The following is a 13,768-nucleotide window of genomic DNA, read 5'->3' on the forward strand; positions in this document are numbered from 1 at the left end:
CCCATCAGCATCGTCATCGACTTTGTCATCGCCATCATCATCATTATTATCATCGATGTTATCGTCATCATCATAATTTTACCGTATCAACATCATCATCATCATCAACAATGACGTCACCATAGATATCAGATCGTAGAAACTCACATATCACAAAGTCCCGAGTCACACGGCTCTCCGAGTTCTCCAGGTTTATGACGTCATTGTTGTTATTTTTATTATTTTCAATAATAATAATAATAATAATAATACAAATATTATTTGTATTATTTTTTTAATTGATTTCACTACCATTACTACTACTACAACTACTTCTACAACAACAACAACTACTACTACTACTACTACTACTACTACTACTACTGCTGCGGCTGCTGCTGCTATTACTAATGCTACTATTACTACCTATACTACTACTACTACTACCACCACCTCATCATCACGTGACCAGGGTTCAAGGCCCGCATAGGAGCGGCAAGGGCACCGAAAGGCGCGAAACTCTGCCACGAGGACTTCTGGCCGTCCTGCACGAACACGTCTGCCAACAATGACATCAACGGAGCTCACTTCGAAACATTCGAGTTAGTCACGACGACGATGATGATGGTGATGATGGTGATGATGGTGATGATGGTGGTGGTGATGATGGTGATGATGGTGGTAAAAATAATAATGGTAAATCATGGCTTTGAACTGGAACTGGGCTGAAACGAAAATTGAGCGCTATAAAAAAAATGTGAAGAGGAACCAAAGATTAAATAAATTTTTTCTTAAGTTGATCCATCAGTCTTAACTTCGAAATCAAACCGTTACCAGAGAATTTAAAAAATGTTTTAAAGTCTGGTTGACATTGACGACAATTGTAAAAGAGAGTGACGTTGCTGTACTGATGATGATAATGATAACGACGACGACGATGATGATGATAATGTTTTGATAATGATGACGATCGTGCACCAACAACAGCGATGAAGACGACGACGATGATGATGAAGATGGAGTCAGAATTGAAACTAATGATATATTTTTAGTAAAAACCAGCCGACGAGATGTTGCTGTGTTTGTTTGTATTGATCCAGTTTGCTGGTTGGTTGGTCTGTTGGTTGGTTGATCCTTGTCGTCATGGCAGCAACAAACTGTGTCATCAAATGAATGTTTGTCTTGCGACATTTTAACGTCGTCAGGTTTATCTTATAATTTTAATTGCACGCACATACACTTGTAAAGAAATATGCTTTCATATATGTGCATACCCTTGTGTGTTTTTGTGTGTGTTTAGTTGTGTGGTTGTGTGTTTGTAGTTGTGTGTGTAGTTATGTGGTTGTTATGCACCTAAGAACCTCACAAGCGTAGTGCAAGCAAGCATTATTCCTACTAGTCCGATACCAAGTTTGTAGATAAATATTCAGACCTTCAACGTACACACACGTGCCTTCTTGATGATATCATGATACGATGCAATGATGATATCACGATACATACAACACAAAAATAACAAAACCGTTGCATGCATCTTTAAAGACTTATCTGCAACCTCAACCTCAACATCGTCGTCATGAAAATGCTAGCATGTCATCCAACTTATCTTTATCTTAAAGCGTAAAATTTCTTCCTATGAGAGAACAGAAAGGATCAAGTTGACGGAAAACAAATCATATCTGAATGTCAACGATTCACGAGTGTTGTTCGTCCCTCGTGCCTAGTTTTCCACGGGCAGGCATTGATTTCTTCGCGACGCATCGCCGTCTCCATCCATTCCACACTCAACTCAGTCTTTGTCGTCGGAAACATTTAATTCCACGCTCTGCTATTTCATTTTCTTCCATCTTTATAGAGTGCAACCCTTCTCTTTCCAAACCCTCGTTGTTTCCTCTTTTGTATTTTTCTATCGACATTTGATATTTTTTGAGTTTACGTCTGAGTTAAAAACTAGTTGAATTCTATCACTTATAAATTATAGAACAAAAATCCATTTCATTAGATGAGTTGATCAAACTCAATTAATGTAATTTAATTGTTTATCTGTTAATCAAAAATATATATGAAAGTTTTTAATGAATGAAAATTGTTGACTGATGGGTTGCTTTTCAATTTCATTTATTAAAAAATGTTCACTTTTGTTTACTATGGTCTCAAATCTTCTACCTGGTATTACAGCACATAGAACAATATTTTTATAGCACGCAGTTCGTTCACTGAATACACTCTGGCTAAAACATTTCAGACATTTAAATTAAAAAGAGAAAAAAGCATTTCTTCAATTGATCAGTTCAAAGATAGCGTTGCTGCAACTAATGAAGGCAGCAACAAAGAAAAACTTCAAGAAAAATCTGCAAGAAAGTTCCCGTCAAGTGAGATTTGCCCCTGTGTCCAACTTCATCAACGTTCTTTTTAATTTCACTTTTTGTGTGGTGGCTGTTGAAAAAAAAACACAATTTAATTTTATATGAACAAGCTGACCTCACTAAATTGAAGATCACACAGAAGAATTTGTTTTACACAACAAAGCCTGCAACTTCAGCCATGTTTTTGGGGTGAATACAAACTTCAGCCCTCATGAACATCTTATCAAAAAATATGGATGGTTGAATAAATATGATTTAATGAAGTAACGACTTAAAAAAAAGTTTAGAGATTGAAGAATGTCGAAGTTTTTGCAAGAAAGCAATGAATGAATGCTTTCGACATTTCATCGTCCACTGTTATGCAGAGTCTAGGTGGGTAGGTAGGTACATGAGTGTCACAACTGCCACCTAGATAGTTGTAGCGAAAGTTTTGAATATAATTTCATGAAATATTTGTTGTCTTTGAAGCAGAACGAGCAGAGAGAGAGACTTATTTAACGATCGCTTTTCGAATATTGCTCTATTGTCAGAGGAGACTTCGTACATGCGATCGTTCCAGCCGCTGTTTGAGGCACGTTCAATTATGCATAAATAGGAATTATTCGTTTGTTTGCTCGTTCGATTATTCATAAGTGGCAAAAAATATGTGCACAATCGTTTATAATATTTACATAATGAATGAAAGCCTGGCGTGCAAGTACATCAATTTTTATTGTGTAGCGAGGAGAACAATGCTACCTGCGATGAATGATGTCGGCGCTCCTGCCATTCTTCAACTGAAGCCATAAGTGGCCATCAAATATGCGATGTCACAAATCGTCGCCATCACGCAAGCACACGCACTGCACGTATTGTCTTGCTGGGTCCGTCACACATGAGTATAGATGGATGAACGTGTGTAGTTGAAGTTCACTCTTCGCAAGCAATCCAGCCACTCGTCTCATTTATTCCAGAGAAAACTTTTTCAAAACGTTTTTCTAAATGTCCAAAAAAATATTGGAAGTGTTTTAAAAAAATTTGATTTAGATCCAGTTTGTGTGGGCAAGTATGTGTTCAAGCCAAGCACGGACTGTTTGCGCTCTTAATGATCGGCACTCTCGAGAAACAACTTTGTAGTAAAAAATGAACTCATTCTGATACGGTGCGTCAATTTGCATGTCTCATATTTGTAATGCTGCAGCTGTTTGCTCTTTTAAAAAGTCTTCTGAATTCAATAAATAAAATTAATAAATAACATATTTTTGTAAAAAAAAATACAAATGCAGTGCATGAAGTAATAAAACATTAAATAACGAAATGTGAAAAGATATTTCTTGTTTGAATGAAACTCCCAACTGCGTGTTTGTTAAAAATATGGCTTTGCTAACTTTAAAACATAAAAAAATTACTTCACAATCAACCCGTAAAAGTTGTATAAACAAGATCAACATAGAAAACAACGTAAAGGAAAGAGGAAAGAAAGTGAGAGGGAGAGAAAGAGAGAGAGAAATGTGGAGCAGGATGTAACAACACTAAACTGGAGCACATAAAGATGATGAAAGAGCGGCATTGATCACGTGAGCGCCTGCAAAGAGGACCTGCCATTATAAGAGATCCAGATTTTCTGATAAATGTTCCTCTCCTTATCTCCAAGCGAAGATTTCAACAAAATATTTGTAAAAAAAACATACAACCAAATGTTTCAATTCAGTTTTGGGTTAGCTGAATAGTTGAAGAATTTATAATGTTCGGAATATTCCAGCATAGATCTTTGCAACGTTTGTAAAGCTCATATCGAGACTTTCCTTTTAAAATAATTAATAATATGTAGAAATTATCTTGAAACATTTTAAAACTTAGAGTCAAACCAAATAAAAATTAATCAAGCTAAGCTGAGTTGGCTCACATACCACGTTTGGTTGCGTCGGTAAACGTTTGTAACATTGGCAACGTGAACAACCTAACTCAGTAATAAAACGAACAATCATTTTTTCAAACGAATGAAACAAATGTCAGCTGCACTAGAACAAAATGGATGAATGATGAATTTCATTCTGTTCCTTCCTTCCTTCCTTCGTTGAAGAGAACTCGATAGCAGGCAGGCAGGCCTGATGACATTGAACATTCATTTGTGTTTGCGGGCAGGCATTTGAAGGAAGCAGACGTTTAATCAATAAGGAGGGAAGTGCAGTTTGCTGTTTGAACGATGTCCGAAATCAGAGCAAATTGTATGAGATGTGTTTTTTTGCTGTTAAATAAGTGAAACGTTGGAGTGGAAGTTTCATGAAGATCTCTGTGGATGCTCTGAATGTCGGGTTCCACTTAAAAACGAAACAGAAAAAGTTGCAATCAAGTTTGCTAATTTGTTTCATACATATTAATAGCACCTACAGACGGTTATGATGATGGTGATGATAATGATGATAAGATGATGATGATGATAATGATTTTTAGATATAACCGTGTGATGTTTTGATGGCAACCACTAAAAAATTTTTTTTGACAAGTAAATATATGTAAGTTTGCCCTCCATCCTTTGAATGAAATTTTTAAAAGAACCAAAGTAAATAGAACAATCGACATACTCTCAAATTTAGAAAAAAATAATTAAATAAGAAAAATAAGAATTTAAAATTTGAAGATTTGCGAATTTGACGCTAAGCGATGGAGTCGTAGTTTAAATGGCAGTTAATTAAATTATTCAACCGGTGCTTCATTCAATTTACGGTGTAATTGCAAGAAAAACTTCAGTCATCACTCACGAAATAATTTAAAAATGTAATTTTGTTGAAATTTTGCTGTTCATAGACGAAGAATTTGTACATACTAACCGTACAAGGAAACATGAAATAATGTTTTGCATGTAAGTGCATCTAAGTAACGCTAGGAAAGATGTAAAATAAAACGCTATCTTTTTAAAATATTTGGAAGGCATTTGCTTGGCAATCGTATCTGCTGTTGGTGATGGAGTCAGGTCAAGTTAGGGAAGGAGTCGTGAGACATTTGGTGTCAGGCAGGCAAGTACTCATTCGGCGAACTGAACATTTACTGTTAGGATGTACTGGGGAATGATGAGTTGAATGAACTAGCGGTCAACAAATATTTTGTTACAATTGCTTTGAAGATTAAACAAATTTACTGTGGGATTTTCTACAAAAAAGGTTATTTTGTTTATGATGTTCAAATAAATTTATTTTAAAAATAGACTAAACATCAAAAATACATTTTTGCTTAAAATTAATTTGCATATAAAATTTGGAAAGAATTTTCCAACGAGCATTTTTTGAAGTGACATCTAACCCAGGAACAACATAAACCAGACTTAAGTACACATTTCAATTCTGGCAGTCATATTTATTGTACTCCAGCAAATATTCATTCCACCCGTTAAGAATTTCTTAGAATTCTATCGTTAGAATAGTCTCGTATTTGCGCTCATAAGTATGCGTGTGTGTACATGTGCGTATGTAGGTGCGTGCATGTAGGTGCGTGCAGATGATTGCGAATAACGCAAATATTAAACAAAAATATCCATCAATTGCATGGGCCCTTAAGACGCAGGCTGTCTCAGACGAACATAGCGTCGGTCAATGATCAGTTCTTTCTTCTTCAGAGGGTCAAGTTATGCTGGGCAGTGTTTGTAATTCGTTCCATGTTTAACAAAATGATGTGGTTTCAGTTTAGTTTTTGTGATTTTTTGGTGATAAATAGAGAATTATGATTGATTATTAATGTTGAATAATGAATTTTTTATCTGGTGCGACTTCTTTCAACTGTTACTGCAGCCATTACAAATACTACCAATACATTCATGGTAATAAGGATTGAAGTACTACTCCTGCTACCACTACTCCTATCACAACTACTTCAACAACTACTATTTCCAATGCTACATCTACTACTACTGCTACTACCATAAAACAATTTTTATTATAGTTATTAATAATATTATTATTAAACAAAAGATAACAAATTTTATAACATCATGGCTTTAATAACGCACCGACTAGAAATATTATTGAGACTCCGCAACAACCAATTACAGCAGATCAAAATTTATAATGAGTGAACCACTCCCAAAGTTCCTCATCCATTAATACTACAAAGTTTCAAAATCTCTCTGCACCGTTTTTTGATGCACACAAGGAAATGAACTGGCATGTCAATATAACGTGCAAACATCAACATACACACGTCGACATACACACTTATGTACATACAAAAACATACACTTGAGCGTCATAGAAACAAAAACACACACACATGCTAAAACACACACACATGCTAACACACACACACACACACATACACACACACATTCAATATTTTAATACTTTTATATGCATACAAATTACTACGACGGCAAGCAGGTTTTCTTATTTTTCTCCCCTCGTACACTCGGTGCATTTGCATGTGTTATATTGTATAGGTTTGTATGTTGTATAGGTTTGTATGTTTTGTATGTCCTGTCATGTATGTTGTACAAGCCTGTATGTCTCGACCAACCCAGATGTATGTTGTATGAGTTTGTATGTTCTTGAGTCTGATATATAACTATATTTTTGTTTGTTGCATGCTTTTGTATATGACGGCTTGCACTGCACACCATTCCCATTGTATTAAATGCATTTGATGCATGTTGTACAGTCGCCGTACTGCATGAAATTGCACGCTTTGTGCGGCTGTACGTTATAAAAGCGATGCATGCGCGGAATATTTTCCCGGTTTGTTTGCTCTATATTTATTATACATCCAGGCAATGTGTATTAGGGAGGTTTTCTTCTCTATATTTGTACACTCGCATATTAAGTCGTATTGGTAGGTTTGTACGGTTGTGGGGTACGTACGCGTGTGCGAATGTTCCTTTCTATGTCTGTTTGGAATGCATGCACATATGTGCGTTTTTGTGTGTTTCGTAATTGTGCTTTTATTCAATCATATTTCTCGGATAAATTTAATGACCATAAAAATGTTATTTTTGAATCAGAACATGAAAGCACGTTGTTGTTTTTGTTGAGAATGATGATGTGATGAAGGATGAGGTCGTGATGTCTTCTTGCTCTCTAGTTTAGTTATGGTTTCAATTTTTATCATCATCAACAACAACATCATCATCGTCGTCGTCGTCGTCCTCATCCAGACAATGTTGTTGATGTTTCTGATGATGATGACGATTACGATGATGATGAATGTGAAAGTGGGTTGGTAAAGATGAAGGATGAGATGTCGAACAATTTATTCATCACAATATTCATCCATTATTGAGTTTTTCGATCATTCGTGTCTGTGTACGACGACAAATGCATGTACATGTGTGTATGTATGTATATATAATGTATCTCAGACAAATGTTCTAAATAAGAGCTTGCCCCATGTTCGCATTTACGGTCGGCTAATATGAATTTGCTGGTGGTGGTTCCGGTAAGACGATTGTGGTTTGCTTCGAGAGATGTTGCTGTTGCTGGTCCGACCATCTGGAACAGCCTGCCGGCATCAATGAGAAGACCTGGAATTGGTCTTTTTTGTTCATAAAAAAATTGAAAACATTTTTATTTTCCGCTTGAATATGCTTAGGCCTGTTTGTATTTAGTTTATGCATAGAAGCAATTTTGTTTTCTGTATTGTTATAGTGAAATTATGCATGCTTATTTATTTATTTGTGACAATTATACACAGTAATAATTTTGTTAAATTATTTTGATAGCTCCTTTGAAAGGTTTTAAATGGCGCTATATAAATTTTTCTTAATATTTAATAATAACAATAATGTGTGGGTCGGTTTATATATTTATATAAATTTAAATTTATATAAATATATATTTTACATATTTACCAGCTTATATATATATATATATATATATATATATATATATATATTAATCAAATTTAATTTTAATTTAATTTAATTTAACATTTAAATTTAATCAAACAAAACAAAGAGTATGAAGATTCAGAGACCCAAAAAAGAAATTTAATTCTTGTAGGCTCGGGCACCGTGCAACTTAAAGTAACTTTTTAATGTCCTGATAATAAAACAAAAATAAATTAGAATTATATATATATATATATATATATATATATATATATAGAGAGAGAGAGAGAGAGAGAGAGAGAGGACCTATTTCGATTCTTCAATTATCATCAGCGCTTGTTGCAGTTTATATAGAGAATTTGTATAACCCAGGCCTTTGCTCCTGTGATTTGCATTCATTTTTATCAGTGATTTTGTTAATTTTACAGTCTTCTCTGCCAACTGATATGGTTTCTTTGTTCGAGCTGATTATAATGGTGCTATGTTTAATTGAGCTAACTTTATCGGCTAAGAAGCGTGAATCACAGAAAGCAAATTATAAATCACGTACATCTTATTTTACGTAAATACTGTTGAAAATTTGCAGTGACGATGTTGATAGTGATGATGATGATGTGGTTTCATCGAGTTTTGCTGGGTGAATTGCATGCAAAATGTATTGTTGTTGTCGTTATTGTTGCTGCTGTAGTTGCTACAAAATTGGTTGTTGATGCTTATGTGTTTTTGTTGTCGACAGCAATAATGTTGAAGCTGTTAGAATTATTCTATGCTAATGTTTTTGTTAAATGTCAGTTGTTTTCTTGTCTAGGTTGACGATGACGTCACGTTGACGTGGATGACGTAGTTGGTGAAGCGGGAATAGCATGAAGCAAATAAAAAACTTCCCTCGCCCCATCACCCTGATGTTTTTGGTTCAGTGGGTGATTGCATTTTTCGCAATTGCGTCTGTCCTATTTGAAACAATGCGTGCTACTTCGTTTCCATACCTGCATTCAATTACGCTCGTGCTTCATTTTATTTTCCAGACAATCAATTCTTTTGTCATCTGTTCATTCGTTGGTTCGTTTAAACATTTGTTCATTTGTTATGTCTTTGTTTGTTCATTTAGGTCTTTGTTCATTCATTTTTATATTTGTGTTTGTTTATTGTTTGTTTGTTTATAGCAGCATTGCTTCATCTTGCTGGTTAATGGTTAAATATTTGAAGGAAGGTCCTTCAACGCCAACCAGTCCTCTGAAAAAATTTCAAGTTAAACTTTGCCTTCTTCAGCGTACAATGATAATTATCACCATCATCATCGCCATTGTAATCATTACCATTATCATCATCATCATCATCATCATCATCATCATCATCATCATCATCATCATCACTATCATCATTATCAACATCGTAATCATTACCACCATCATCATCATCATCACCATCGTAATCATCATCATCATCAGCACCCTCATCCCCAGAGCGAACGGCTGGCTGCAGAACAACCTTGACATCTACCTGATCAAATGCGAGACGGTCGAGAAGAAGGTCACGTGCATCGAAGACGTCACCAACGATAGTTGCATGTTTCTACCAAAAAACCATCATGCCGCCTATGTTAAGGGATTGAGGTGATGATGATGATGATGATGATGATGACGATGCTGCTTGTGCTGGTAATGATGACGGAAAGGATGGTGGTGAGGATGACGATGATGGCAATGGTGGTGATGTGGGTGATGGTGAGAAAGATGACGACGATGATGGCGATGATAACAATAATGTTAACGGCAAAATAGTTGTACTACTGTAAAGTTACTTTTATCAACAGCGTCAAACTTGGTGGGGTGTTAGTTCATTTTCTCGTGATTCTCGTTTTGTTATTCTGCGCTAGCTGACCTTCCACACAGCCGTTAAAAACATGCGCTGTAGTCGACAAAAGCTCCAAAGTTCGTTTCCCCCTATGTTGTAATTTTCCGCTAAGTTCAAGAGAAAAGTTTTTGGCGTCTGGCTTCATTTTTTAAAATAACTTGCAAGAACTTCATCAGCTGGATGAAGTTCAAGTAATGTGAGTTCAGTTTCATTTCGGTTCAATATGAATTGGCGAAAAAATTCCACAATAGCACAAAAGTTCGTTCAGAATTAACTTTTCTGCCATCTTGTCCATAAATATCTTATATCACGATGGTAATGATTGGATGATTGATGATGATGATGATGATGGTGTGTTTTTATTGATGGTGATTGATGATGATGATGATGATGATAATTATAGAAGCCAATGATGATGAAGATTGTGATTAGATAGGTTGGTGGTGATGGTGATTGTAATGGTGGTAATGATGTCGTTAATAATGAAGAAGAAGAAGAAGAAGATGATGATGATGATGATGACGACGATGACGACGATGATGGTGATGATGATACTGCTGTCATTGTTGAAATGATAATGATTGCGAGATGGTAATGATTGTAAAAAGTTGATGACATTGATGATGATTGCGAAATTATGTTGATGATGATGCTGTTGATGATGGTAATGATGTTGAGAGGATGATTGGTGGTGCATGACAATTTAATGAACACGTGGTCTGCGATGGAAATCATTATGTTGTGATAGTGATGATGATGATGACGATGATGATGACGAAGATGATGACGAAGATGACGATAGTGATGATGATGACTGCAGAGGTAATGATAATAATACTCACATAACCATAAATTGAAAAATTTCACCAATGACCAACAAGAGTAATAAAACTCATAATAGTAATGATCAAAATGTTGGCAATGTAGATGTTGAATATTGGAGAATGTTGGAAGATGTTGAATGTTGGAAGATGTTTAATGTTGGAGAATGTTGAATGTTGAAAAACGTTGAATGTTGGGGAATGTTGAATCTAGTATGTTGAATGATGAATGTTGGATGTTGAATATATGAAGATCGAAATGCTGGCAAGCATGTCAAAAATTTGCTGGGGGTGGTGATAGTGATGGCTGGCTCCGGGACTGCGCGCGTAATGTTGACGATGATATCTTAAAAATTAAAAAAATGGTAATATTGGTGACAGGAACACAGTTTAATAAAAAGTATTTTCAACAAAATAAAAATATTGAATAAAAAAGATAACGAATAACAAAGATAATAAAATTGTATACATCAGCATTTTCCGTAGGTTTAACACTTAACAAATATATTTTCCAATTCAAAGATGGCAGTTTTTAAACACCAAATAACAAAATCTGTAAATAAAAACACCTCCAACAAGCAAACCCTCAACATCAAACACCCCCATCCCTTCAGATTATGGTACGTGAACGTGACAGGGACCCGCAAGCTAGCCCTGGAGAGCATGGCCCCCAGCGAGATTGGCTACATGAACGTCATTCCGAAATGCATAGATGCGTCAGGCAAGTACCCAAAGTATGAACACCTCCCTGAAACGTACGCGGCCATCAACGCTTACCTGGCTGGGGCTCCTTTGGAAGGTTCGCAGTCTGCTGACATTGACAGAGTTCGATAACAATCGGAATAATGTCTCAATCTCTCAATAATGTCTCATTTGTAAAGCCCTTCTACCCAACGTCTCAGATTCAATTTTCGGCAAAAACTATGCGTAAATATTCATACGCTGTCTCAAATCCGATCACTACTACAGCACATAAAATCTGCCATCAACTTCATCACCATTATCATGTGATGTCGTGGGATGTTTATGTCACATGACGTGATATTGATGTGAGGATGGTTTTTAATGTTTTGATGATAGCAGCTGATAACAATCCGGATGTTGAGGATGCAACTAATGATGATAATGATGATAATTACGATGACGACTGATTTGTTGACTCTTAAAAAGGCCACGACAAAACAATGGAGTTAATATCATCAACATCACGTGACATCACATGACGTCAATCAACATCACATGACTCGACATCCACGTCACGCAACAGGCAAAATAGTAACAATAGAAACAGTTCCATTGAAACTTCCTCGGAAGCAGTGGAAGAGCTTCGAGATCAATCCAGACGAGACGTACTTTCCCGATGAGTACCTCAGACACGTACTCAACATCACAAGGATCTACTTCCGCTACGGAGAACCGGAAGTTGAACTGATAGGTACGTGATGTTGTTGCTGCTATATATATATATATATATATATATATATATATACATGTATATATATTTATACATACAGTATGTATATATATATGTATAGAGGATATATATATATATATATAAGTATATCCTCCAAACTCCAAACATACATATAAAAACTGTATATATATACATATATATATATATATATATGTATATATATATATATATATATATATATATATATTCAACCGAACATAGTGCGATAATGTGTTTGTTTGTGTAGACATCACTCATCATTGATTGGTTGGATGCTTCCTGGAGTGGTGGTTGATGTGGCGTTTAGACTGACCACAACAGATTTGAAGTATTTGCAAACACACATGTCTTGCAATCTAATGCATTTTGTATTTATGTGTCAAGTAATTGTTTACACGTGTGTTTGTATTAAGTTTTTTTGTATGTGTGCGTGTGTTTGTGTGTATTTGGGTGTGTTTGTGTGTGCGTGTATGTGTGTGTGTATGTGTGTGTGTACACCGAGCCAGTATGCATATGTTTTGATGCATATGTATAATTGTTTTGCTGGTTGTATGATTTAAAATGATGAGTGAGTAATTATTACCTGTACTTATGTTAGTATATTTTGTGTTTTTACATGTAAATATGTACGTTTGTTTGTTTGTATGTTTGCATGTTTGAAAGTTAGTATGTTTGCACGTTTGCATGTTTGTATGTTTGCATGTTTGTATGTTTGTATGTGTTTGTATGTAAGTTGAGAGCCACGTATGCACTGTACAACGTTGATAAGCTATGATCCATGCCGCCAGGAAGGTTTCTATTATGCACGGCGACTAACTTTTTAACACACAAAGAGAAAAGTGCTGTCTCCACCAGGTAACACATACACACATACAGACTCATTTATAGAGATATATATATGTATGTGTGTTTGTGTGTGTGTGTGTTTGTGTGTGTTTGTTGTTGAACAACAATGACAATGTCGGTGATTCACGTCCATTCACTCGATAATTTGCTTAATTGTTAACAATGAGATATATGAGATATTTGTAATTAAAACGTTATATAAATAATGCAATATTGCCGTATTAATTACTCTCTCTCTCTCTCTCTCTCTCTCTCTCTCTCTCTCTCTCTCTCTCTCTCTCTCTCTCTCTCTGAGAAAAACAAATCATTAATCATTTCGAATTATTGGGAGGCTGATGTATTCAGATTAAATTTTTTTTAATTTCGTATTGAAAAAGAAATATAAAATGTTTACAAATTTAAAACTTCATTCAAAAACACACATGCACACACACACACACAACCACAAGAAAGGCAATGCAAGCCCACACGTACACACACACACACATCACACATACTTATACACACACCACACACACGCGCACACACACACATACCGAACCAGCATACGAAACATTTGTAATCATGAAAACCGTTATCATGAGAATTAAATGAGTGTGATGTTCTGGGAAAATATTAACATATTGATATGGAAACCACCAGTGCACCAGTCTCAAAA

At 35.4% G+C, this 13,768-nt stretch overlaps 2 protein-coding genes across 2 annotated transcripts in view; both read left to right on the top strand.

Moving 5' to 3' along the window:
• Positions 1 to 2,538, top strand: part of HELRODRAFT_181004 (hypothetical protein) — a gene marked incomplete at both ends in the record, with an annotated part of 2,862 nt that extends 324 nt beyond the window's left edge. The window contains 3 exons of the mRNA XM_009030273.1: positions 452 to 581; positions 2,242 to 2,351; positions 2,456 to 2,538. Coding sequence (XP_009028521.1) covers positions 452 to 581; positions 2,242 to 2,351; positions 2,456 to 2,538 — 323 coding nt within the window. The remainder of the gene's footprint in view (positions 1 to 451; positions 582 to 2,241; positions 2,352 to 2,455) is intronic.
• Positions 2,539 to 7,083: 4,545 nt separating this feature from the next.
• The window catches only part of HELRODRAFT_181005 (hypothetical protein), a gene marked incomplete at both ends in the record, with an annotated part of 8,289 nt that continues 1,604 nt past the window's right edge, over positions 7,084 to 13,768 (top strand). The window contains 4 exons of the mRNA XM_009030274.1: positions 7,084 to 7,142; positions 9,585 to 9,749; positions 11,426 to 11,610; positions 12,079 to 12,246. Of these exons, the coding sequence (XP_009028522.1) occupies positions 7,084 to 7,142; positions 9,585 to 9,749; positions 11,426 to 11,610; positions 12,079 to 12,246 (577 nt within the window). The remainder of the gene's footprint in view (positions 7,143 to 9,584; positions 9,750 to 11,425; positions 11,611 to 12,078; positions 12,247 to 13,768) is intronic.

The sequence above is a fragment of the Helobdella robusta genome (genome assembly GCF_000326865.2).
Source record: "Helobdella robusta unplaced genomic scaffold HELROscaffold_66, whole genome shotgun sequence".
In the NCBI taxonomy this organism is placed as follows: domain Eukaryota; kingdom Metazoa; phylum Annelida; class Clitellata; order Rhynchobdellida; family Glossiphoniidae; genus Helobdella; species Helobdella robusta.